General features: G+C 39.8%; 2 protein-coding genes and 1 pseudogene across 8 annotated transcripts in view; all 3 read left to right on the top strand.

Moving 5' to 3' along the window:
* LOC111321593 (atrial natriuretic peptide receptor 1) overlaps nt 1-20263 on the top strand; it is a 55596-nt gene extending 35333 nt beyond the window's left edge. For 5 of the 6 annotated variants that reach the window (XM_088736613.1, XM_088736614.1, XM_088736616.1 and 2 more), the window contains 18 exons: nt 510-584; nt 1531-1719; nt 2310-2388; nt 2892-3000; nt 4228-4311; nt 4430-4507; nt 5097-5201; nt 5659-5730; nt 5941-6106; nt 6317-6466; nt 6878-7061; nt 7471-7611; nt 12591-12714; nt 14270-14338; nt 16023-16221; nt 16730-16828; nt 17935-18026; nt 18436-20263. In XM_088736613.1, coding sequence (XP_088592739.1) covers nt 510-584; nt 1531-1719; nt 2310-2388; nt 2892-3000; nt 4228-4311; nt 4430-4507; nt 5097-5201; nt 5659-5730; nt 5941-6106; nt 6317-6466; nt 6878-7061; nt 7471-7611; nt 12591-12714; nt 14270-14338; nt 16023-16221; nt 16730-16828; nt 17935-18026; nt 18436-18759 — 2339 coding nt within the window. In that variant the 3' untranslated portion in view covers nt 18760-20263. The remainder of the gene's footprint in view (nt 1-509; nt 585-1530; nt 1720-2309; nt 2389-2891; nt 3001-4227; nt 4312-4429; nt 4508-5096; nt 5202-5658; nt 5731-5940; nt 6107-6316; nt 6467-6877; nt 7062-7470; nt 7612-12590; nt 12715-14269; nt 14339-16022; nt 16222-16729; nt 16829-17934; nt 18027-18435) is intronic. The other variant, XM_088736618.1, reaches the window with a different exon arrangement.
* Nucleotides 20264-20830: 567 nt separating this feature from the next.
* Nucleotides 20831-24280, top strand: LOC111321595 (uncharacterized). Its single transcript, XM_022924529.2, has 5 exons — nt 20831-21011; nt 21106-21326; nt 21407-21494; nt 21978-22127; nt 22710-24280. The coding sequence occupies exons 1-5, from the start codon at nt 20903-20905 to the stop codon at nt 23255-23257; spliced, it is 1116 nt and encodes a 371-aa protein (XP_022780264.2). The 5' UTR covers nt 20831-20902; the 3' UTR covers nt 23258-24280.
* A 133-nt stretch (nt 24281-24413) lies between these two features.
* Nucleotides 24414-27396, top strand: part of LOC148721781 (uncharacterized) — a 3064-nt pseudogene continuing 81 nt past the window's right edge. The window contains exons 1-6 of the transcript XR_015992796.1: nt 24414-24419; nt 25496-25664; nt 25728-25953; nt 26034-26133; nt 26606-26748; nt 26996-27396. The exon at nt 26996-27396 is cut by the window's right edge and continues 81 nt beyond it. The product of XR_015992796.1 is annotated as an uncharacterized LOC148721781 (transcript). The remainder of the gene's footprint in view (nt 24420-25495; nt 25665-25727; nt 25954-26033; nt 26134-26605; nt 26749-26995) is intronic.

Here is a 27396-nt window from a genome sequence, read left to right as displayed (position 1 = left end):
GATGGGCCACTTGGTTCAAGAAGATATTTTATAAGTTGGGGTTAACAAGTGTATTTGTGTGTTACAACCAGAGGAATCTTTTGTCAAGTCTTGCCTTTTTCATGGTAAGCTGTTTTACATAGATGGTCGTGGCATGTTCGTAAATTCAGTGGAGATTTGTATCACAACTGCTGAACCGGAGTAGTCTACGAAATGCGCTGCCGTTCCCTCATAACTTCCTCGAGCAGAATACGCTTTAGATACTAAATCAAGGAAAAGGAAAGAAGAGACAACAAGTACGCAATATGGAAAGCTAGTTGGCAATGGAGCTCGCCTTACCCGAATCTTGCCTAGATTCGAGCCCGTTACCTATCGTCACTTATGGGTTCAGCTTTGCTCTTGATTCTTGTCCTTGCTCTTAGGGTCAGTTCCTCCCTCCCCAAAAATGACTTTCTAAGTTCCTGGATTGAGTGGTTTTAGAATCGATTTAGTTATGTTCCACTAGTACTTTACTATGTTTTCGTTTTCAGGCATACTTGGATTTAAAATTCATTTTGATGTAAATGGAGATGCTGAGTTCAATCTAACGTTGCTGGATATGCATGGTTGGTGATCTTCCTCCTTCCTCATACCAACGACTTAAACTATCATTCTCTGTTTGCAGATCTAAGTGTAAAGAAAAAAAATCGCGATATCATGCTAGGTTTGCCAAAATGCGCCAACAAATAGCGATACAAGGAGGCTTATCTCAAATGTTTCTAAGGGCAAAAAATTTTTCGGCTTCCATTTTTTTTTTCTGATGTAGAATCTGGAAGTTTGCAATGACGTAGGAAACCCATGCAGTCTATTACTCTCGCCTGGAGACACCTGAGGGTTTTTTGTCTTTCTTCTCCCTTCTCATTCCTCTTAAACGATAGAACCATGCTGCAAGGACTCTAATTACACAATAGAGTGTTTCTGTCTCGGAACTATCGGCTGATAGTTGCCCCGCGGAAATTTGATGTTCTTAAAACAAATATGCTACTTTTACGAACATCAAATTTCCAAGGGGCAACTATCAGACTGATAGTTCCGAGACAGAAACACTCTATTGTTTTTATTGTTCAACACTAAATTTTCTTCCGCGCCTACAGCTTGTCACAAATGTCAATAATTCGCAACCGTACATTGGCTAAATAATACGTTATACCTGTCAGAATTGAAAAGTGACTGTTTTTCCGATCTGCCTAACTTCGCGGCCGTCAAACTATTCAAAACTTTTCACGGATGAGTACTATCAATCCAGGTATATTCCGCGGACGGGCACTATCCATCCGGGTATTTTCCGCGGGCGGGCACTATGGGCTGATAGTGTCTCTCAACGGATGAACACTATCGCGTCACGTAATCGATTCAAACCAATAAGAACCTGAGAAAATTTAGTGGTGAACTATAACTGTTTCTAAATATATCTTAAGATATTCGAAACATTTGTGCGTGTCGAGCCAATCATTGCTGCAGTTCTTACCCACGAGATTCCACAAACTTACAACGTTTCTTTTCCTCTTGCAGGGGAGAGGGGTATGATTCCAGTTGGGGATTTCCAAATCAAGTTTGATAATGAAACGAAAGAAGGAGAACAGGTTTTTATTCGACGGCCAAACGCTACCTTAAGATGGCCTGGTGGACGAACTGGGCCCCCAAGGGACTCTCCTGAGTGCGGCTTTCATGGAGAATTGTGTATTGAACCTGAGAAAGGAGGTATTTGTTTCCACATTTTAATATATCTCCGTTATAGGGGAGATGACCACACCATCTACCGGTATAAAGTTAAAATAAAGTTAGCACGCGTGGCAAAAGGACCACACATCCGGAGCTTGTCTCGGCTCGCGTTGCATGAAGCAACGAGAAGTATTGCTTCTCTCCATGGTGGGATAGTCCATGGCAGGTTACCAGCCAGCTACTCGCCTGAATGTGTTGTCGAGTGTTATCTCGTCACTGGAAAACCAAAAGATGAATTCCATACTGCTTGATAATGTTTGTGGTTGTGCATGAGTATCCATATAGTGTTGCGGTCCATGTTTGTCCATGTATGCTACACATGGCTAAAACCACTCTACAGTTGCGTGCTTGGTTGCCAGGCCCTTAATTTTGGAGTGAGGCTGAACGAGACCAGTATCTGGTTAGTATGATAAAAATGTAATTTATATTTGAAAAGCAGCAGCGTCTCTATCATGACAAGGTCAACCTTAGCCTCACTCCGGTTGAAAGGCTTGGCAACCAAGCAGGCAACTGTAAAATGGGCTATTCGTTGAAGTTTCGCATTGAAATTTTATCATTACTTTCATTAGATGCCAAGACGAAAATAATTGCCGGAGTATCAGGAGCACTTGCCCTCTTGTCACTGCTTCTACTCCTTAACATTTACAGGTAACCTACCTCTGGTTATTGACACAAGATCTAATCAGTACTTCCTCCACCTACCTACAGAACATTTCTCAGTTGTTCGTTTACGTACGTTCTAATCTTTAATCTCTTAACGCGTTTACTGAATAATTTTCTTAACCTGTGAGGAACAATTAACTCAGGTAATCTATTTGGAAGACCTGTCACCCAAACCTTATCCAACTGTGGTCCATGATTTTTACTTTGGCAAACTGTATGTGTATATAAAATGACTAATGAGTACTGCTATTACAAAAGGAACTGGCTAATCTCACAATGGGAGTGTTTTAACCATTTGTTTATACGTAAAGCCACCCAAACAATACTTTTGTGAATAATAATAATTGATTTGATAAAGATTTTAGCGACTGCAGACTCAAGAGTAAGGATGACGAAAGACACACGGTTAAAGATCGTGGGATATTTGTTTTATTTGAAACTTTCTGAGTGGGGCAAGATGATTCATCCAAACTTTTACTGTCTTGCAGGCAGTATAGGCTTGAGCGTGAACTAAAAAGTCTGCTCTGGAAGGTCGACTACAATGAAATCTGTTTTGAGAAGAAAAGGAACTCTATTACTTCCTTTGGAAGCTGTGTGGTAGGTATTAACGATATGTTCCAATATTATTTATGTTCTGTTTTAGAACTAAACTCATATTCACTCCCGCTTTCTGTTGGAAAGAAACTTCGTTTTGAGCCTACACTTGTTTATTCTGCTGGTTCACGTGCACGCCTATTTACACGATGAGATTTGCGTTTATACCTCTCTCGCTTGACATAGGATAGGTCAGTTGATATAGCATGTTTCTCGATGAAGTTTCACTCATAAATGTTCGCTTATAAGGAAGTCTGACCGACTCGTTCCAAAAACGCTCGCCATTTTTCGGTGTGGGTCTAGCGCGAACGCTGTGTGCGTATTCTGTAAGCGTTTTGAGCGTATTATACACAGCATCTGTGCTGATTTTTCATCGCGAAAACTTCTTCTTCTTCTGCCATTACACCATACCACGTGCTCATTGGTCAAAACGTCGCGCATGCGTGTTAAGGACTCCACTGCGATTTGCGACTAAACGAAAAAAAAAGGCGGAATTTTAACTCAGGCGTTTCCTTTAGAAAGCCCTAGTAACTAGTAGAGAAGCTCATGAATGTCAGCGTTTGACTCGATCCATCGATCAATTTTTCAGTCAGTCAGCCTATCAGTCTTTCATTTAGTCAGTCAATATGTTAGTCAGTCATTCATTCTCTTAGTCAATCAGTTAGTTAGGTAGTCGGTCAGTCCGTCATTTAATCATTCAGTCAGTCTGTCAGTCAGTCAGTCAGTCAGTCAGTCAGCCAATCAGTCAGCCAGCCAGTCAGTCAGTCAGTCAGTCAGTCAGTCAGTCTGTCGGTCTGTCAGTCAGTCAGTCAGTCAGTCAGCCAGTCAGTCAGTCAGTCAGTCAGTCTGTCGGTCTGTCAGTCAATCAGTCAATCAGTCAGTCAAACAGTCACTCAGTCAGTCTGTCAGTCAGTCAGTCAGTCAGTCAGTCAGCCAATCAGTCAGCCAGCCAGTCAGTCAGTCAGTCAGTCTGTCGGTCTGTCAGTCAGTCAGTCAATCAGTCAGTCAGTCAGTCTGTCAGTCAGTCAGTCAGTCTGTCAGTCAGTCAGTCAATCAGTCAATCAGTCAATCAGTCAGTCAAACAGTCACTCAGTCAGTCTGTCAGTCAGTCAGTCAGTCAATCAATCAGTCATTCAGTTAGTCTGTCGGTCAGTCAGCCGATCAGTCAGTCAGACAGTCAGTCATTCAGACGTCAGTCGTTTACGTCTCTCCTTCCTTTACTTAACACAGAAGGACAACGATCCTGATCTGCTCGAGCCTCTTCTTGAAGATGACGATGAGGTTTTAAAGGTTACCGCTGTCGGAGTTTACAAGGTATTTTCATTTTCCCTTTCAACTTGTATGTACATGAATATTTATCTGGTAACAAATTGAAACACACCAACCAATCAAGTAACATTAGTGTTTCACTCTCTCTCTTATTTTCCTCTAGGGAAACCTCGTTGCAGTCAAACGCTTGGCCAAGAAAAACATAGATCTAACGAGAACTGTGTTGATGGAGCTAAAACAGGTACTTACCATAACTCGCAGATAATAAAGAGCATCTCAGTAGGTGCAGCTTCCGATTGCAAAATTGGAATTTGCAGCCGAGGTTCGACTCTTGACCTTAAACTAAGAATTTACTACCTTACGTTCGTATGGTGGTTCGATATGCTGGTTAACATCCCCAGACCTCTTTTTTAACCCCTTGACTCCCAAAATCTTAAAATGTTTTCTACTTTTTCTTGGTCAAACAATTGAGAATTGGGTGTTTAATCAAGGTATATCATGAAGTTTATCTCTCTCTCTTTTTTCTCATCACCTTTTTGTTGAAGATTTATTGATTTTGCACGGAAAGATAAGAGCACAGGTTCAATTAGCTGAGGAGAATTGGAGCGTCGAATAACTTTCCAACAAGAACTACTAAACCTGCCACAATGGTACGGAAAGAAATCAAGCGAATGGGACGAAAGGTGTTGGTGGTGGGGGGATTTGTTCCACTGCAGTTGGAGAACTCGTAAAGATGGTGGGAGTAAATTTGCAATAGCCAGGAAGCCTCTAGATAAAAGTGAAAAAAACCTGTTTTCTGAAAATGAGCTCATCTCGCCTGTTTTTTTTAGATGCGCGACCTAAGGCATGACAATCTGAATCCGTTTATTGGTGCATGCGTAGATCCACCAAACATTTGCATCATTTCGCAGTACTGCTCCAAGGGAAGCCTTCAGGTAAGCGGTCCTGTGGCTACAATCTTGAATGGGAGAGAGAGATTTTCAATTTATGGTCGATGCGGGTACAATTCGCTGCATTGCTTAGTTTTGCATTAGAGTGATCTTTCAAGCCGTTCAAATCTTGACGAATGAAACATCATTATTAGAGAGAGTTATGACGTGGACTCAAGGAAAGCCATAGTAGTAAGGTTCACTCTATTTTACGTGAAACGTGAAAGGGCAAGCCAACGTTTTCCGTTTCACGTAAACGCGGAATTAAATCTCTCTCTTAACGACCCTTTGAGGTACAGAATTTTCAATAACATTCTATCAATCCTCCTGAATGAAGGATGCGAAAGACCTTCAAAAAATTGAAAAAGAATCAGTGCCTGAACTCCGTGCACTTTGCTAATGCAATTTTCTACGAATAATCAATTTTGTATCACCTGAACTATTATCATTCTTCGCAACTCAGGATATTTTGGAAAACGAGGATGTCAAGTTGGATCACATGTTCATAGCTTCACTTGTTTCTGACATAGTCAAGGTAAAGTTAAACATTGGATATTCACTTCACAAAACTCCTGATTAATTCCGTCTTAACGTGATTCTGGTAAATGTTCTGCGGAACCACAATTTTTACAGTTAAGCGCTGTAGTCAAAACAGATCATCAGTTTTTCTTACAGTAACCTTACTTTGTGCAATAGGAGTCCACCCTGTCCTTAAATCGCTTCTTTTTTTCTTTTCTCTTTCTAGGGAATGTGTTTTATCCAGAGCACAGATATCAAGTCACATGGCGATCTTAAATCACCCAACTGCTTGGTGGATAGCCGCTGGGTGTTAAAAATCGCAGATTACGGGCTCCCAACTTTTAAGGAAAAGCAAAGAAAAACGTATCCGTCGGAGCACGCATACTACAGAGGTAGGTGTAAGATACCGTTAGCTGCAGTCTCTTTTCAGTAAAGCCTTGCTATCTGACGCTTTTCGTTTTCTCTCTCCGAGTATCAGTCTAGTATTTGCCTCCATATCTGTAACCCTGATTGTAGTCTACTTTAAGGTTAGAAACTTAAGAGAGGAATCGTTAAGTGACAATTAAGAGTCTTTTGATTGTATTATACGTTTTCGATTTTAGATCTTCTGTGGGTTGCACCGGAGATTTTACGCCTTCCAAATCGTCCTGCTAGAGGAACGCAGAAAGGCGATGTCTATAGCTTCGCAATCATTTTGCAAGAGTTCCACACAAGGGAAGGCCCCTACAGTTCCAACTATATGGATCCCAAGGGTAGGAAAGTATTGTTTTCACTGCTCAATTTATTTTCTTTTAAAGTCATTCGGTTGAACCTTTAAGGACGTTTCTATTCAGGGAAATCTCCGTCGAGGAACACAAACTCTGGACCTAATTACAACAATTTTTTACAATCTTTTGTAACTGTTACATTTTTTGAAGATATACCTATATCAAGGGAAATCTCCATTCAAGGAAAACAAACTTTAGGTCCAACTGAAAGTATAAACGGTTTCTGCAATCGTTTGTCTATTATCTTTGTTGAAGTGACATCTCTGTTAACTCAGGCGGGAGCCCGATATTCTTTGGGAGGCGTCTCCTAGTGGATGGCTACACTGTAATCTTGTGGTTAATTTTTGCGCGATGTTTTTCGCTATCTCTTCATTGGACTTTTCCTACTGCTTTCAGATATTATGAGCCGAGTACAGAACGGGGAGTTTCCACCTTTCCGCCCAACTGTGTCAGAGTTAATTACCGGAGTGGAAGAAATCCGGGAGCTGATGAAACAGTGTTGGGAAGAGAATCCAGACCTGAGGCCAGACTTCCACGAAATCAAGAAGATTATAAACAAGATTTTAACCAACAACGGAATGTATGCGCACTTTCACCCGCCTACTCCCTAGTGACCAATCAATCAATATCTTTATTTATCCTCGAGAAAAATTAGCGATAACCGTGAAACTAGTAGATTATCATTTCTTAGTTGAAAATGGCGTATTTCGCTTAGTTCTTGTTAAACCACCAGCAGGAAGTAATGAGGGCTAATCAAAACAAAACAAAAGTAAAACACAACAGCAATTATCAAATATCATTTGGAATTAATCAAGACTCAAGTTAATAAAATCTACATAAAGCGTGGAAAAACTCACTTCCACGTGAGAGCTTTTTTCTTTTTTACGCGTTTCATGCGATGTGAGTCGCTTCGGCCTAAGGGATTGCTCTGATTTCTTAAGCACAAGTGCAAGAACTTGATGTGGTTTTGTTGTTTCTCCCCTATAAAGGAAAACAAACATTTTTGACAACGTTGTTTACATGATGGAAAAGTACGCTGATAACTTGGAAGAACTAGTGATTGAACGAACTGGACAGCTGATCGAAGAAAAGAAGAAGACTGACGCTCTGTTAGAGAGAATGTTGCCGAGGTATGGACATAAAAAGTAATGGTTTCTCTCTTCAGGCAGCGAAATGTCAATCTGTCCGCATTGGTTTGGCACGGTAGCTTAACACGCACACTGTCTGCAAGGCTTGAAGCTTGCCATACATACCGCCAGTTAGGAATGTTGCTCGGCACGCAAACTGTCAGTTAGGCATTTAGTAAGGCATGCCTACTATCAGCTAAGTATACGGCTCGACGGCATATGGTATTGCGTGGACTGGACTGGACTGGACTAGTAAAACGCGGACTAGTAAAGCGCGGACTAGTAAAACGCGGACTAGTAAAACGAGGACTAGTAAAACGCGGACTAGTAAAACGCGGACTAGTAAAACGAGGACTAGTAAAACGTGGACTAGTAAAACGCGGACTAGTAAAACGCGGACTAGTAAAACGCGGACTAGTAAAACGCGGACTAGTAAAACGCGGACTAGTAAAACGTGGACTAGTAAAACGCGGACTAGTAAAACGACAACAACAAAAAAAACAATTTCATACGAAGGCGATCATAAGACTTAATGGCAAGCCAATTTAGTAAGTGACAATCCCTGTTTGACTTTTACGCTGCAAATGGGTTTGACATGCGCCAGATACAAACGAATTTATAAGTTTAGGCTAAGAAAGAATTTTATTCAGCACCAGTTCAAAATCCTAAAATACACTTTCGTCGTAAATTTCACGGCAGAAATGCAGGAATTCGATCAATAAAAGTCACATTAAATCTCTTTGTGTCTAGGTAGAAAAAGTCTCATTGACTTCAGCTTTTCGGTGGAAGAAAAACCGATTTACACACGCCATTACAGAAAACAAACAAGCAGACTGACAACTCCAAAACACATATCTGCATTCACTTACAATTTGACTTTCCGTGAAATTTTAAAACGGAACAGAGGTAAATCTTCGAAGATTAATCGTCGTTGGAAATAAAAAATACTTTCCGTAAGATCTCTAGCTGTTTTTCTTTTTACGAGAAAATCGTCGCATGAACATTTAACTCGTGTGTGTTTGTCATACCAGTACTGCTGTTTCTTCAAAAGCGTATGCTGTTTTCTTCTTCAATTGACAGGTGTCACATCGTGACAGTTGCTTATAAAAAAAATGTTTCGGCGAAAACATTCTCTTTAACTTGAATAACTCTTGTTTTCTTTATAACTCACTCGCCATCAAATTGTGAAGTTCAAGGAGCATTTTCCCGTAATTAAACTCGTAATTGTAGCCCTAAATCATTCGGGTTCTTTCAGCAATCATTGTTTTTATGCGTTAGAATAAGATAAAAGTGTTATTCACCAGCATAGGTCGGTCCGTAACGGGAACTTCTGAACTGTTCGTATATTTCTGAACTTTTCAAAAATTGGTGTAGCATCCTGGATTCTTTAAGGCTCGGGTCGCATTACGACCGAATTGTTTACTCTAGGGATTAAACTCTGTCAACTCAAGCATTTTCTAATGCGACCCAATTTTTGCGGTTTCCTAAAAGTTTCAAAATTCTAAAAATCATCAAAGACGCCGGTGTGCCTGGGTGGGGCTGACCGATTTTGCCAAATTTTTTTGAAACGGAAGGACCCGCGTCCGTTGCGGACAAAGTTGTCATTTGTGCGTGCGTGTGAAAAAAGATAAAACCAAAAAGAGCGGGAAATTTCTCCATTTCTCAATTTCTCCATCTCTCTATCAGCAAAACAAAAGCAAACCTTTGATTTTTTTGTTGTTGTTAAATAGCTGAAAACAAAAAGACTATAATCGCCATGCAAAGTGTTCTGTTTCGCCGCATGGTTAGTTCGGGGGAATGTTTATTTTGGCCGGATGTGAGATTGACTGCGTGATTGACGTTTCCATTTTAATCCGGTTGAAATGCGATCCTAATTAATGTTGTCAATTTCATTTTTGTTTTCCCGTTAAAAAAATGTGGTTTTAGGTTTTTCGAAATCCGGTGAAATTAAAACTTGACTGTAATGCGACCCCCCTAGGTAAAATTGTCTTGACTCAGTTGCATTAGAAAACGAAAATTGTCGGCTCGCGTCTCCTTAAATGATTGCCAAAGGAGCCCGAATGAATCAGGGCTACAATTACGAGTTTAATTACGGGAAAATCCATCCTCGGAGACCCAGGGGCAGTGAGTCGATTTCAAGTTGAGGGCAGAAGAGCCCCTGGGGACATTGTCTTACAAGACTAGTTCCAAACGGTCGCAGTCATTCTGGCATCTGATTGGTGCCAGAAAATCTTTGTGTTTTTCTGCCCAATCAGAGGGAAGTGTCGTTTGGAGTCCTTTCGTGTGTTTTAACACGCACATATACAACAAGCTCTGTTGCTGGCTATGTTTGCCTCGGCCGTGCGAAGAAGCTTTGCGCGAGGGGAAAACTTTCAGTCTCAGAACACAATGTAAGAGAAATCGATCAGATTGTCTGCGAAATCTTACCGGAAATTATACTGAATACTTTCGCAGGTATTACAAGAGAACGAGTTTAAAAGTTTGCGAGGTTCGTTTTAAAACATAATAGTTGCAGGCATTGATATGTCGCATTAAACGTTAGATGAGATGTAAGCTTAAATATTTTTAGATTTTTTGTACAATTTGTTGTGACTGAAACTTTTTCAAGGCCGTGAAGTTATTTCGTCGCACGGGCCACGCAGGTATGTCAAGCAACTGGCGCATACGTAGCTTTCTGTGCGCGCCAAATTTTAATCGTTGCTTTGTAGTCAAGTCTACAATATGGCCAAACTTGCAGAGAACGTTAAGTACGTGGACGACCTCCAGGAAGCGCTTAAAGAAAGCTTAGCTATGTTTCCGGTTAGCTAATTAAAATCTGAACAAAAACTAATCATCGAGAACATCGTGGAAAGGAGATATGTTTTCGGACAGTTACCGAAGGGGTTTGAAGAAAGTTAATCTTTCAACTGCTGCGTTGAGTGTTCAAATTCTTGAGCTCGAAAGGCCACGGATCCTCTTCTAGTCCCTTGGTCATTGTCACTTCACCTCTTTTGTCGATAGTTGAAGACCAAGTTAATTACCTTTGATCATTGGGAATCGATGCTGCTTTTATTGGGGAAAACAAAACCAAAGACAAAGAAATATTGGATGGAAAGGGCGAGCTTGCCTTATTGCAAATGTCAGCTTAGTACAGGGTTATCTACCCACATCTAATAAACAAAAGTTTCCACGTTCAGCATTTCTTTTTAATTTTTCAAGCGAAGATTAGATTAGATTTTGGCCAGGCGTGCACAAAAAAATGCGTAAGCGCCAGTTGTTCGACATACCTGCGTGGCCCGTGCGACGAAATAGCTTCACGGGATTGGAAAAGTTTCAGTGACAGCAAATTATACAAAAAAATCTTGAAAGATTTAGGCTTACATCTCATCTAACGTTTAAAGCGACATATCAATGCTTTCAACCATTGTGTTTTATACGAACCTCCCAAACTTTTAAACTCGTTCTCTTGTGATACCTGCGAAAGTATTTAGTATAATTTCCGGTAAGATTTCGCGGACAATCTGATCGATTTCTCTTACATTGTGTGCTGAGACTGAAACTTTTCCCCTCGGTCAAAGCTTCGTCGCACGGCCGAGACAAACATAGCGAGCAACAGGCTTGTTCAATATGTGCATGTTAAAACACACGAAAGGACTCCAAACGACACTTCACTCTGATTGGGCAGAAAAAAACAAAGATTTTCTGGCTCCAATCAGATGCCAGAACGACTGCGACCGTTTGGAACTAGTCTTGTAAGACAATGTCCCCAGGGGCTCTTCTGCCCTTAACTTGAAATCGACTCACTGCCCCTGGGTCTCCGAGGATGGGGAAAATCCTCCTTGAACTTAACAATTTGATAGTGATACCTGTCAATTAAAGAAGAAAGAAGCATACGCTTTTGAAGAAACAGCAGTACTGGTATGACAAACACACACGAGTTAAATGATCATGCGACGATTTTCTCGTAAAAAAAAAAACAGAGATCTTACGGAAAGTATTTTTTATTTCCAACGACGATTAATCTTCGAAGATTTACCTCTGTTCCGTTTTAAAATTTCACGGAAAGTCAAATTGTAAGTGAATGCAGGTATGTGTTTTGGAGTTGTCAGTCTGCTTGTTTGTTTTCTGTAATGGCGTGTGTAAATCGGTTTTTCTTCCACCGAAAAGCTGAAGTCAATGAGACTCTTTCCACCTAGACACAAAGAGATTTAATGCGACTTTTATTGATCGAATTCCTGCATTTCTGCCGTGAAATTTACGACGAAAGTGTATTTTAGGATTTTGAACTGGTGCTGAATAAAATTCTTTCTTAGCCTAAACTTATAAATTCGTTTGTATCTGGCGCATGTCAAACCCATTTGCAGCTTAAAAGTCAAACAGGGATTGTCACTTACTAAATTGGCTTGCCATTAAGTCTTATGATCGCCTTCGTATGAAATTGTTTTTTTTTGTTGTTGTCGTTTTACTAGTCCGCGTTTTACTAGTCCGCGTTTTACTAGTCCACGTTTTACTAGTCCGCGTTTTACTAGTCCGCGTTTTACTAGTCCGCGTTTTACTAGTCCGCGTTTTACTAGTCCGCGTTTTATTAGTCCGCGTTTTACTAGTCCGCGTTTTACTAGTCCGCGTTTTACTAGTCCGCGTTTTACTAGTCCTCGTTTTACTAGTCCGCGTTTTACTAGTCCGCGTTTTACTAGTCCAGTCCAGTCCAGTCCAGTCCAGTCCAGTCCAGTCCACGAAATACCATATGCCCGGCTCGACACGCAAACTATCGGTTCGGCATGCAGCTATCAGTTAGGCATGCAGTCTGGCACGCATAACATCACATTAGGTATGCAGCTCGGCTTGCATACTTTTCATTTTAGCAAGCAATTTGGCATGCATGGTATTCGTTAGGCATGTAACTTGACCGCAGCTTGGCATGCATACCATACCATGGATACCATACTATACATACCATGCACACAATTTGTTTTAATATTCTTCCTGTCATATTTTCTCGGCAGGCCTGTAGCAGAGCAACTGAAGAGAGGCAAGGCGGTCGAGGCAGAGAGTTTCCATGAAGTCTCAATTTACTTCAGTGACATTGTTGGATTCACCGAGCTCTCTGCAGAAAGTACTCCTCTCCAGGTTAATATCTAAACAATATTGAATAATTTATCATTGATTATCGCCAGGGTAAAAAGAATTGTAGAGTATCACAAGGGCGTAGCCAGGGGGGGGGGGTCCTGGGGTGCGCGTGACCACCCCTTGGTAGATCTTCTTTAGAGCAAGCAACCTACAATATTCAGGTGGCGAAAACGCCATGACAATATCTTGGCCGTAAACGCCATTGATATGGGCCTTCATGCCGCGATAATACGACTGAGCCCCCTGATACACGCGGGAGAGCAGCGCTGTAAATGGTGAGTAGCCTCTGTGACCCCCCCCTTTCAAAAATCCTGGCTACGCCCCTGTATCAAGTTAGAATAAATAGCAAAAACTTGGCGTACAGACAGAAAGCAGTCTCAGCTCTATGGATGTTTTTCTAAAATGTTAATCAATCATTGCTTGTTGTGCGTTTTATGATCCTTTTTATCAGTTTTTTTTCTCTTAAGTTTTTTTTTATCATTTTCACAACACAGACCTTACATATATAAGAACGATCCTTCGCAGTAAAGCACTATTTGAGCAATAGTGGAAATCAGACCTGAAAAAAATTTCAGGCCTGTACGGGATTCGAACCACTGACCTCTGCGATACTAGTGCAGCGCTCTACCAATTGAGCTAACAAGCCAACTGGGAGCAGGCCATCAAATTAATTCGATATAAACCCGTAGATGATAAATCGAACAACAACAAACATATGAAACATATGAGTGAACTGCGGTTATGAGACGTATATAAGAACGATCCTTCGCAGTAAAGCACTATTTGAGCAATAGTGGAAATCAGACCTGAAAAAAATTTCAGGCCTGTACGGGATTCGAACCACTGACCTCTGCGATACTAGTGCAGCGCTCTACCAATTGAGCTAACAAGCCAACTGGGAGCAGGCCATCAAATTAATTCGATATAAACCCGTAGATGATAAATCGAACAACAACAAACATATGAAACATATGAGTGAACTGCGGTTATGAGACGTATATAAGAACAGGCCTGAAATTTTTTTCAGGTCTGATTTCCACTATTGCTCAAATAGTGCTTTACTGCGAAGGATCGTTCTTATATACGTCTCATAACCGCAGTTCACTCATATGTTTCATATGTTTGTTGTTGTTCGATTTATCATCTACGGGTTTATATCGAATTAATTTGATGGCCTGCTCCCAGTTGGCTTGTTAGCTCAATTGGTAGAGCGCTGCACTAGTATCGCAGAGGTCAGTGGTTCGAATCCCGTACAGGCCTGAAATTTTTTTCAGGTCTGATTTCCACTATTGCTCAAATAGTGCTTTACTGCGAAGGATCGTTCTTATATACGTCTCATAACCGCAGTTCACTCATATGTTTCATATGTTTGTTGTTGTTCGACAGACCTTACAATACCGACATTCAGTTTACACTACTAACTTAAATTAAATGACTTACATACTTCTTTGTCACTGTTACAAAAAAAGAATTGCTCGTTGTTTGATGCTGTTTACAAACCTTTCTCTAGATCTACCTCCTCAAAAGTACAGTTATTTTTTTCTTCTTCATGAAGGTTGTTACTCTCTTGAATGACTTGTACACTCTATTTGATGACATCATAAGCGAATATGACGTTTACAAGGTGAGGCCCGCTAGTTTACGTACTTATCTACCGCTCGAAACGCTTTTCAAAATTCACGAGCAAATACACGCCTACCTGTATTACATTTTCTTCCTCAAAATGAAAGACAAGCTAAAGGTTGTTACACTTTCGAAGGACTTGTTCATATTATTTGAAGACAGTTTAGATGAATAGGTTGTTATTTTGATGCGTCGAAAGGACCCGCTGCTCAGTACACCAGCTTTTCAAAATGCATTAAATGGCTTGAACCCGGGGGTAACATGTGATGGTGTAGTCTGATCGTCCGGGTGAATGTAGTCCTGAGAAGGACTGTTGTCGGTGGTAGTGACTGACGTTTCGACAACCTGTGCGGAAGTCATCATCAGTGTCAAGTGAATGATTGTTGTCAGTAGAATATTCTTATTCCAGTTCGTGTGAAATGATCGTTTGGTTTTTTTTTTTTTTTTTTTTTTTCACTCCGCTGCAATCTTTGTAAAAAAAAAAGCAAAAAAAACCAACCGATCATTTCACACGAACTGGAATAAGAATATTCTACTGACAACAATCATTCACTTGACACTGATGATGACTTCCGCACAGGTTGTCGAAACGTCAGTCACTACCACCGACAACAGTCCTTCTCATTACTACACTCACCCGGACGATCAGACTACACCTTCACAGCTTTTCAAAAGTCACGGAGAAATTCAATCATTATCATCGACTGAGTGTTGTACTGTCACCGAACGCAGCAAAAAAAAAAAAAGTCTTTAGAAATAATAACTGCGCATCATCGCCTTTAGATTAATATAATTTAAAGGAGGTTGGACGTAAGGTTTAATTAAAGTTCGTTACTTAATGCTTGATCAATAAGTAATTCTTCTCAGCTGTGCACATGTTAAAACTCGGTGCTTCAAATCAGGCAAGGTGTTTTTCTATTTTTATAAACTTAAGCTCGTATGATACTTAGAAACGAGCGCTTGAAAAAAGACGTAACTTTCAACTATCTCTAACATATCTAAACTTTATTCATTGATGACAAAGATTGCAGCGGAGTAAGATATAAGTTTGAATGACATATATGTAGCAAACTGTGCATCATTTATATCGTTACCCTCTAAAAAAACCTTTGATTTTTGGATTCAAATTTACTCACGTGTTAACTTATTTAAAAGCTTGTTTAGTCTTTGGAAGGAAGCTCTCATAATATAATTGTATAGTTGTGGTTCCTTGCCTTGCGCAAAAATCGTTTTTAAGGAACGTAAAGGTCAACGTCGACCATTAAATTCTGTATGAAGGTACTTCATATACCTTCAACTAATGATCATCGGCAAAATAACATTGTTAGAGAGGTGGTCTCATTGTCATGACATTCACTGCGGTGCATTTTACTATATCACTTAGTTTTCAGAAACAATATATGACATCGATATTGTTTTTCTCAGGCCATGAATTTTTAAATGGTAAAATTCTGCTCAGAAAATAATCCAATGACATATATTTAACAATTTTTTTTGAAACTGTTCTTTAATGTTTTCTAAATATGCATGTCGCACAAAAAGCAAATAAATTTTGTTCCTGTTCGTTTTCTTGCCTATCGATGTTAATTTAAAACGGTGATAACCTTAAATTTTCGCAATAAACGTTAAACGTGGAAGGTCCGTTCAACCTCCAATTTTAGTGCCATTGTTTGCTTGTACTCTAGTGCGCTCCTTCTGCCCGGCAGGTGGAGACAATTGGTGACGCTTATATGGTCGTGTCAGGGCTACCCATTAGAAATGGTCATCAACATGCTGGTGAGATTGCGCGAATGGCGCTGCACTTGATCGAGGCTGTGAAGAAAGACTTTACAGTTCGTCACAAAAGTGACTACAAGCTTAAACTACGTGTTGGAATTCATAGTGGTAAGTGCAAGCTGTGTTCAGAGGTGTTCCTGATGACATGTCATCCTTAAGTGTATTTTTCTTGCCTTTTCATCGACCGAAAGCCTACAGCGTAAGCTGCAAAATGATTGGCTACAAAAAATATTGTTTACATGTGCAGTACTACTCATTTTGCACAGAAATTACATTACTGTGGTCATGCAGAGTTGTATTCATACTCGTCTGTGGCAAGGACAGATCGCTTCCCTCTGTTCATCTGCATTACCCTCTGAGAGTGCGAATTTTTTTTTTTTTTTTTTTTTTTTTTTCACGCTCTTCTGTATTAATGCCGGTCACCCCTTCCCCTCTCCAACTTAAGCGTTGGTTTAAAATGGCCATGTGCCTCCAAACAAGGGCTAGTTTTCGTGGTCTTGAATCTTAAACTGGGTGTAAAATTTATTTCGACATGAAATCATCGAGATGTAATTTTATAATATACATTCATAACCTTTTTACTTACTCAATTGCCAGCTGACGCCTTTCTCTTTAGGTCCTGTGGTTGCAGGAGTGGTTGGAATCACTATGCCGCGTTACTGCTTATTCGGTGACACAGTCAACACTGCATCTCGGATGGAATCGAATGGAGAAGGTAATTAAAACCTTAACATTTTGTTTTCTTTCAAGGCACTATTTACCATCGTTGACCCTCGACTAGGACAGAAAAAATTTTACCATAAGAATTCAAACATAGTGTCAGTCTTCCCGCAGCACTATGTCTAGAAACAAGACAGTGATAAAGTCAAGCGTTGGTCACGTGTGTACAAACGTCTACCCATTCGTGGAGGTAGTGATCACCCCCGCCAGTAGAGCCGCAATTCTTTGGGCCAGCGCAACGGACCAGGAGCTCTAGAGTTTGCGCAAAAGATTAACATATGAAAATTCCGAAAGTAGTACGATTTCGCACTAAATCTTCTATTAAAAAATACTTTCTGAACACAATTTACATTATTTACCTGGCCATGGAATCGTTAAATTGTCGCTAGGCCCTGCTAGAAGTCCGAGTTTTTGGTTTTCGATTAACGGCCACAGTACGTATCGCTTTAGAGAATCGTAGTTTTGTTGACCCGAGAGCTTATTCTGTCATCTTTAAGACCTTGATATCCATTATTTTCCAAACAGAGGTTTCTATAGCATATTGTTACTTTATATTCTGAGTTCCACAAGGTCTAACTCGATCATAAAGGAACTTGAAAATTTTGAAGGTCAGCCGCGCCTACGCCATATTGTCAAATTTGGTCATTTAGCGTGAATGCATAGAATGATGCCCCTCTAGTACCCTCTAAAGCCATCAAAATACATGCGCAAACGACGGATTCTGATTGGTTTGTTGATCTCCTAACAATAGAGGAAGTGTGGGGGACAAAAGTCTGCTTTGTAGGGAAGGTAGGGAGAAAAACGTTTTCGCGCGTGCCAATCGCGCGTCTCGGGCGGTTCAGGTCTTAATGCGTTAACATAAATTATTTATACGATTAATCGCTTCTGGTTACAATTGGGTCATTTCATATAACAATATCTGCTCCCCCTATATAAGAAACTAGTCTTTAAATAAAATTAGCTAACACAAGTCAATCGATTATAAATTAAGTGGTAGATACCTACGGTCATAGACTGCCTATTTTTTATCTTTTGGTCGCATTTTTAGTGTTTAAAATGTTTGTTTCACTTCTCAAGAGAGATTTTTTTTGCTATATACAGCTTTAAGAATTCACATCAGCGAGGTGACAAAGAGAATACTGGAAGCTTTGGGAGGCTTTAAAGTCGAAACTCGAGGCGAGGTATTCCTGAAGGTGAGAACTGTAAAATAAGTTTAAAAAACATTTCGATAACCCGCTGGGTTGTTTCCCTATTTTAAACAATCGGTATCTTTTGGCAGAACAGCCAACCATTCGACCAATCATTTTTTAGAGAATCGTAGTTTTGTTGACCCGAGATCTTATTCTGTCACCTTTAAGACCTTGATATCCATTATTTTCCAAAGAGAGATTTTGGAAGCTGGGTTTGCGAAATGGCGAGCCTGATTTCTGGTCTTTTTTCAAGTAAAAAGATTTCCCAACTATCTTTTCTAAAGCCAAATTCATCCAGCCACAGGATCACGTCTTACTATTGAACTTGAAGTTTGTCTGTGTTTTCTGCATCAAAGTTTGCATAATCACAACTACAGTCAGTCGATCTAAAGCACTTTATGTATTTTATTAGGGAAAGGGAAATATGACAACTTATTGGCTTATGCATGCAGCACAGAAACCAGTCCATAAGCCTCGACGCCCAATACCGAATGGTTTCCCCACAGACTCTCCCCTCCTTTCCTTACCCGGATTTAAAAGTACTTTGGCGGCATCTTGCTCATCAGTATCCCTGGGAATAAGACGTTCCCCGTCACTGCGCCGTAGTCAGTTCCGTGGCTCCCAGGGGTCTCCAATTATGAAGAGATGGCAGAAAATCGAGGATGGTCCCAAGAATTCTCCAAGAAACAGCTTGATAAAGACAAATGCCAATGCTAACCAGCAGAGCATCGTATGAAAGCAAAAGTGAGAGGGAGACTGGAGACTATCTCCAAATCTATCTTACATCAATTCTAACTCTGCTGGGAGAAATTACTTCCGTGCCGAATGTGTCCAAATTTAGAAGAAACATGAAGAGAGGACAGAAAGGATAAAGCTATACGATATCGACGTACTAAGTTTCCTTCTGAGGTCCATATTGATTATTTTCTATCACGAATGGGAAGCAAAATTCATTTCTTATTTGTAATTCACAGTATAGGCACGTCATTTGAATAGGCTTGCTCCGGACATTTTGCGTTCGATCGTTAACTAATCGTGACTATCATGGACCGATTGATTCGAAGCTTTAACATCCCCCCTCCTGAGCAACACATCGGAATTTGACTTTTGAACATTTGTTTGTTCAAATTCCCGCTCATTGGGACAAAATTGTGCTCAAATGCCTACCCAAAGTTTTGTTGAAGGCAAAATCAGCAGCCGTTAGTTTCTACACTTTAATTGAGGTTTAAAACCTTGACCTTGTACAACTTTTCTTTTGAGCCATTTTCTGGCTAAAGTGAACTATTTACCATTAAACACCGCCATATTTAAAGATATAACGCTTCCATTTCAAAATCTCCCTTCCCCCGTATGGACGACAAACAAATTGGGTTGCCCGGGGGATGTTGAAGCTTTGAAATGATCGGTGCATAATGCGTGTGAGTGTAAAATAACGAGGAACGAAAAGAAAATAAGATATAATTAACGTAATTTTTCGCTCATTTCATTTGGGGTCATATAATTGCTTCCATTTAAATTCCTTCCAACTTCGCAGGGGTTCTCTCTTTCTGAAACAGAGAGTAAAACACATGAGTATAAACTATTCCAAAACAACATTTAGACATCTTTTATTTTCTAAGAGTCTCGAATTCTTAATTCCACATGCCATTATGATAAAAAAAGAAAATTTTGCTCGCAAGGTTTGCAGTGCACCCTTTCGCTCATTAATGTTGCGGGGATTTCATGTGTTTTCTCACAATGAACATTTCTTATTTCTATAACATTCCGCATCCTCATCATTGGCACTTGCGCATGATGTAATTAATTGGAATAACCACTGTCAGTTTATTTGCAAACCTTGATATTTGAAGGTAATTGAGGTTGTGAAACAATTCGAATTCTAATTTCTATGACCAAATTCAAGATTTGAAATAACAGGGTATGCATTTGAAAATATTCATTTCATTGGTTTAAAAGGAAAAGTTTTGAATATCGAAGAAAAACGTTTTGTCTAAACCAAAAGAGAAAGGCTTGTTAAGTAAGGAGAGCAGGTGTTTATATAGTACAGACTGAAATGTAAATTATAACTTCCAAATTACTCTAAATAGATATCTGCATGAATGGATTGTATCTATTAAATGTGTGATATTGAACATTGCAACAAGCTCATTTAATCAGTTTCTGTAGAATGTAAAGTTGTCTACATAAGCGTTCAGTCCATGCGAGGAAATTACGATATAATAAAAACTTTTGAACGACCAGGAATGTCTCTAAATACTATGTTCCAAAACCCAGAATCAGCTTCAACGCTTTATGGTCACAGTTCCACCATCGACAATTTACACATGGAACTTTGCCTTAATTGGTCACGTCATGAACCAAACTGATAATGCTGATGATAAACTAAGCCTCCCGTATGCGACAACTTTGTCGAAACCAAACTTGACAAAGACGAGTTCATTCGCCAAAAATGCGCATCAAACGCCAAACAGATTAGCTAATTGAAAATTTTCAGAGCTACAATACATTAACTTTGTGGCGACTGTTTCATAATTACGTTGATTTGTTTGGAACATTAAATTACAACGAGATCGATTATATGCGATGAAAAAGCCACAAGGCTGAGTGATGTCGTATATAGCTTTTAACTGCCAGCCGTTTAAAGATCATTATGTGGTTTATTCAGTCTAATATATATCCGTATAACAAATATGATAGCTTATTTTAATGGTGTTGAATTAGAACCCTTTCTTCAGCTGGTTTCAAGGAGCTCAGTTCAACGTGGGGGGTTAACAAATCAGTTATCAATAATAAATAAGATAAGCTTCCTATATCGCAGGCAACAGGCGACGACGACCAAACTTGTTTGCCGTGTGTTTTGTCAAGTATTTGCGAACGACATGCTCGCTTCGTGGCTGACTCAGTTTGTCTTTGTGACGCTCACTGTATTCCTGGTGTTTGTGGTGGCGAACCAAAACTTTTGTGCAAGCGTTTTAGAAACTCAAGTGGGTAAGTAATACCCTTACAGTGAGCTTTACTATATTTATAATTTTGTTTTTTGTTTCTGCATCAACAATTTCCAACTGCAAATGTTTCCTAACAGATTTTGCCTTACTCGGTCATGTCATCAACAAAACTGATGTTTTCGACGAGTTCGAATGTAACCTAAAGTGTATTGGAAACAGGCGTTGCAAGTCGTGTAATGTTCATCCCAATGGCAATGATGCGGGTAAGCGTCTTTGTGAGCTGAACAGCAAAACCCGACAGATGAGGCCAAGTGATTTTAAACGAAAGATAGGATCTACGTACTATAGCTCAGTTCAGGTAAGTCAGAAGTTCAGTTTTAATATGTGTATATTCATTTCGAATCCAAGTAAGGCTAAAATTAACATAAATTCATCCAGGGTAATTGTGTCGATGTTTCTCATGAGCGAGAACGAAAAATGGCAGGTCAGTGTCATCCCAGATACAAAGGAAGCTGGTGTCAAACACGTAAGTACCGTAAAACTTTTACACAGCATGACAAAATGAAAGTTTGTTTCCTTTTTAGTGATTGGATCGATTTTGCGTATAATCTGTATACTGGCCTCCATATTATTCCGGCATGATTTCAAGGATAATAGTAAAGGCGAGGAAATAAGCGAAACCGCCATATCGCCCGACTGTAATGGTGTCATTTTGTAGGAAAAAGTTCCTTGCAAGTGCGCGTTTTCTTTTGAAACTGTAAACTTTTGTCTGTAAGTATATGAATGAACGTTTCGATGGATGGAGAATGCTCGAAATGTCAGGCGTTTCTCCAAGCAGTTTTATGTTAGATTCACCTTCACCTACTCAACTTGGTATACCATTTTATTTTAACTTACCTGGTGCATTTAAACATTATTAGGGAATTGGCGCAAAAAATGTTAAGAAAGGGATCCGTCACAAAGATTTTCAAATGAAGGTTACATTGTACTTTACAATTTTTGTTAATAGCTAAGAAAGGTTCAAGTTCCCAGCATCCTGCTCGCTCATGCAAGATGATCCAGGACACAGGTGACTCAGTGGGAGATGGAGAGTACTGGATCGACCCTGAAAACAATGGAAACCCTTTAAAGGTCTATTGCGACATGTCAACTGACGGAGGTGAGCGATAGTTGTATTGTAGGTTACTTTTCAGCCAGTGTTGATCGGATAAGTGTCCTAAAATGAAATCTTCGTCTGGCGTGCTCTGACATCAACCATTAAAGGAATGTTATCGTTTAAGCATCTTAAACCAAATCATGGGTCTTCAGACTGACGAGAGGTAGCAAGCGCAAGGGTAAAGAAATTTTATGTACCGGCTTCTGCTTGCCTCTATAAAATTTCTGTGCTTTTGGCAAAAAATCGTATTTCATTTTTCTAGTTAACGACTAATCATAAAGGTTTCTTTTCATCACATGCTTTATTGAAACTCTTTTCTTACTATCTATTAGCATAAAATATATCTAAAGCGCCGGGGTTGTGACTATCCTGCACGTGCCCAACGAATGGCACATTTTGCAGACAGCAAATTCAGCGCCTTTCCCCCCCTACGATGCCATCTTCAAACATTTACATACTACAAACTTACGCTATTTTTCCATAAACTGAGTATACACCCGAAAAAACATATTTCTATCGTCCAAGACTGGAGGTGTAAATATTTTGGCGATGAGCCAAGTTGAAAGCAAGTTTTTGCCGTTTCAGGAGGCTGGCTTCTTGTTTCCAACCTTGTGATGGCCAGTTCAAGACGCAGTTCCGTTCCGCTGTTGTTTGAGACGTCGTACCATGCTATCAGCAAATATCAGAAGAACAACATTTTGCTGACAAAAACGGCCATGAATGAACTCAGAACACACTTGAATTTTACTCAGCTGAGATTCCACTGCAGCAAACGATTGAAGCGTACGTTCCACGTAACCACAGCTGCCAATAGCTTTGGAGAAGCTGTGGTCCAGTACTTCAGCGGTCAGATAGATGTGCTGCCATATTCGTGTGAATCTTTTGTCAGAATGGAAGACGACAACTCAGAATTAGCCAATGTCTGCCAAAAGTGGGGGTTCGAGGGCAATAAAAAGCATAATGTTGGTAAATGGAGCTCTTCTAAACGCAATGAGAACAGATTGTACGATCATGTTGTGATCGTCTATGCGACTTATCACTGGAATATTCAGCCATCACAACAACGATTTGAATGCGACGACTACAAACATGCAGTGTCTGCCGGCGATTTCTGGAAAATTTATGTACGTTAGATATTTTGGGTGCATTCCCTGTATTCACAAGTCTTGACTCACACTAGTTAGTGTGATCTAACATCGATACAGAGCGCGCAGTGTTCTATTGAGTATTGAAAGTGATCCTAGATTGCATTGGTTTTACTTTACTTCGCTTTGTAGTTGGTCCAGAAAACTTGCGCCCGCCACCATCTCAACCAATCAAATGCAAAACTAAAACCAATTCCAACTTGGTCACTCGTGTTTTCCCGCGCTTCAAGCAGGTTGCCTGTTTTGCGTCGAGTTTTCAGTGCTTAATGATAATGTAACCTTTTTTCTTATTGGCTGTGTGATTAATTTGCGTTTGGTTTTTCAACACAATTAAAAACTGCTCTATTAGTCGTAAGAATTCATTTTGACCTAACTGAGTTTTTAAAGTTCCCTCCGCCAGTCTCTCAAGACCCGGTTACTAACTCACTGAAAAGTGATCTTGTTGTAGTCTGATCGTCAGCCAAATATCATTGGCTTGTTTCAACAGGACAGAACAGCCTCGAACGCGCTGATTAACCCGGCAATGTTTCTACAAGTGATCTCTGGAGGATATATGTACGTTGAGGACTCTATGACGTATGAAGTTATTATTGTTGTCATAAACATAAAAATTAGAATCCTAACGTTTCTTAACACGTAATACTTTTTCCAATAATTGTAGCCCAATAATTGTAGAGTTGCCCGAGGCTATCGCCTCGGGCAACTCTTACGCTTCTTTCGTGCTCTCCAAACTTCCCGCATGCTTCATAACTCGATAGTGCACGCTAAAGCATGAACCAATTGTTAATTAATGGCGTCAAATAGTCTTAAATGTCTTGATTTAGTGCCAAAAGTTTTCTCATAATTTCAGTCCATTAAAAATCGCTATGATGTATTGTGTCAAGAGAAAATTATGTGCAATATTTTCTCTTGTTTGTATCTAATCTTGGTTTTGGCGTCATTATGACACCAAAGAAAGAAAATCAAGGAATAAATCCAATCAAATGATAAACTGCATATGATCTACACTAAACAGAAATTGTGACTTTCTCTTCATTGCGCAATTTATTGGAACTTCTATTCAGGATACATACGGAAACTTCATCGATTAGAGTCCACTTTGTATCAGCTTTTGTTGTCCTTAAATCGCCCCTTTGTGCATTATATGGAGGTACACGTTTGCCGCTAAAGCGATGTTGCTTCTCCAATTTGAGTTAAGGATCATTAAAGTTTTCAGCAGGTTCCACGACGAAACGCTTCCTTTCATTTAAGGTTAATGTCGTTGCAAATTTACACAGCAACATAACAATAACCTTTTGGCGTCTATTACACAATAACGTGATTTTTTTATTTTTTTTTTATTTTTGCATTAATTAAAATTACGAGGAGAGCTGATGAGGGCAGTGTCAAATGGTGAAACTCTCATAGTATCGTCTCTTACGTTACATGAACGTGATACAAATAAACGTTTTGCATAATAGTTGCTAATAATAATCCATTTCCAACTGCGTTTTTAGGAACTGAATGCTTGCACGCATAACTTTCATCTGCCATCAGTAAAAGATTATCTGAGCTCCTTCTCACAGTCAGCTGTGTCGAAGGCCCTGGCAGGTTCGAGGTGATGTTCCGCGTGAAAGTTGAGAGAAGTAAAAATCGAGAAAGATTTGTAGTCGCGGACCCAGTTGGTATTAATAATACACATTCCTGGTGGGTTTGCTCGTTGCGGCGAAGAAAGACTTTTGTGCAACCGTCACTGTTCCGACATTAACAATTTACACATGGAATTATTTTGTACAAATTTGGTCACGTCATGAACCAAACTGATGTTGTCGATGATAAACTAAGCTCGTATGTGACAACTTTGGCAAAGACGAGTTTACTCACCAAAAATGCGCATTTAACGCCACGCCAAACAGATTAGCTCGTTGAAAATTATCAGAGCTACAATACATTAATTTTTTGGCGACTATATTATAATTACACCGAGTTGTTTGCAACATTAAATTACCACGAGATCGATTATGTGAGATGGAAAAACCTTAAGTTAAGGCAGAGCGAGTTCGTCTAACTTTTAACTGCCAGCTGTTTAAGATCATTATGTGGTTTATTCAGTCTACTTCCCCATGACAATTATGATAACTTATCTTAATGGTGATTAGTTAGAACCCTTTCAGGAAGTTCAGCTCAGCGTGGGGGGGTAACAATTCAGTTATCAATAATAAATAAGATAAGCCTCTTATATCGCAGGCAACAGGCAACGACGACCAAATTTGTTCGCCGTGTTTTTTCAAGTATTTGCGAACGACGTGCGCGCTTCATGGTCGGACTCAGTTTATCTTTGTGACCCTCAATGTATTCCTTGTGCTCGTGGTGGCGAACAGAGACTTTTTCGCAAGCGTTGTAGAAACTCAAGTGGGTAAGTAATACCCTTCCAATGAGCTTCTCTATATTTTTACATTCTGCAAATGTTTCCTAACAGATTTTGCCTTACTCGGTCATGTCATCAACAAAACTGATGTTTTCGACGAGTTCGAATATACCCTAAAATGTATTGGAAACAGACGTTGCAAGTCGTGTAATGTTCATCCCAATGGCAATGATGCGGATACCGTAAGCGTGTTTGTGAGCTGAACAGCAAAACCCGACAAATGAAGCCAGGTGATATTAAACGAAAGAATGGATCTACTTACTATGGCTCAGTTCAGGTAAGTCAAAGGTTTAGTTCTAATATTCGTATATTCATTTCGAATCTAAGTGAGGCTAAAATTTGAATCAATTTATCCAGGGTAATTGTGTCGATGTTTCTCATTAGCGAGAAGAACGAACAACGGCAGGTCACCGCAGTGTCATCCCAGATACAAAGGAAGATGATGTCAAACACGTAAGTACCGTTAAAACTTTTACACGGCATATTATGATGGAAAAATGCATGTTTGTTTCCTTTTTAGTGATTGGATCGATTTTCTGTATAGTCTTTATATACTGGTCTCCATATTATTCCGGCATGATTCCAAGGATAAAAGTAAAGGCGAGGAAATGAGCGCGACCGCCAACCCGCCCGACCGTAAGGTGTCATTTTGTAGGAAATAGTTCCATTAAGTGAGAGATTTCTTTTAAAGCTTTAAACTATTGCCTGTAAATATATGAATGAACATTTCGGTGGATGAAAAAGACTTAAAATGTCTGGCGTATTTGATTCACCTTTACCTATTCAGCTAAATAACCATTTTAGTTTAACTTACCTGGCGCATTTGAAAATTATTGTGGAATTAGCGCAATACAATGTTAAGAAAGGGTTTATCATTGAGATTTTCAAATGAAGGTTCTATTTCAAATTTTTTTGGTAGGTATTAACAGAAGTTCAAGTTCCCAGCATCCCGCTCGCTCATGTAAGGTGATCCTGGATGCAGGGGACTCTATGGGAAATGGAGAGTACTGGATCGACCCTGAAAACGATGGAAACCCTTTAAAGGTGTACTGTGACATGACAACTGACGGAGGTAGGCTATTCATGAGGAAAACGTAGTTCTACACACTGATTATTCAGTACTTTGTTGAAATTGTAGTAACAAAACTCAAATTTCATTTAGCATCGATTAAAACATGTACACCTGAAGGGAAATAACTAAACAAGGCAAACATTGGTCATAACAGTTTCTGAAAGAAGAGTAAGGTGCGTTTCATTAATAAAAGCAAAAGCATAGAGAAATAGAACGTATATTTACACAGAGGACCGTTTTATTTTAGGAGGTTGGCTTCTTGTTGCAAGCTTAGTAATGGACGGCTCCACCACACATCTGGACCGCTGAGTCATCATACCGCGGAATCAGCAACTTTGCCAACAACAAAATGGTTATCACAACGAGTGCCATGAAAGAATTCAAAGCACACCTGTTTTTCACTCAACTGAGATTCCACTGCAGCAAACAAAAGGGACGTACCTTCCATGTGACTATGGCTACCACACCTCCGGTGAAGCTGTGGTCCAGTACTTCAGCGGCCAGACAGACGTGCTTCCCGTCTCATACGGGTCTTTTCAAAGAACGGCAGGTGACAACTCTAAATTGGCTATCGAGTGTAAGGACGGTGGATATGAAAACGTACAATATTTTGTGAGAAAATGGGGAAACTCTGCAAAGGAGAGAGAA

Source organism: Stylophora pistillata, chromosome 10, assembly GCF_964205215.1.
Source record: "Stylophora pistillata chromosome 10, jaStyPist1.2, whole genome shotgun sequence".
NCBI lineage: Eukaryota > Metazoa > Cnidaria > Anthozoa > Scleractinia > Pocilloporidae > Stylophora > Stylophora pistillata.
Note: the sequence above shows the minus strand (reverse complement) of the source record. Positions and strands in the feature narration are given on the sequence as shown.

What these genes read in the sequence shown, in the direction of transcription:
- LOC111321595 (XM_022924529.2), top strand. Translation starts at nt 20,903, where the DNA reads ATGCTCGCTTCGTGGCTGACTCAGTTTGTCTTTGTGACGCTCACTGTA. An exon ending in CGTTTTAGAAACTCAAGTGG is followed by an intron (nt 21,012 to 21,105) that starts GTAAGTAATACC and finishes GTTTCCTAACAG; the next exon opens with ATTTTGCCTTACTCGGTCAT. An exon ending in CGTACTATAGCTCAGTTCAG is followed by an intron (nt 21,327 to 21,406) that starts GTAAGTCAGAAG and finishes AAATTCATCCAG; the next exon opens with GGTAATTGTGTCGATGTTTC.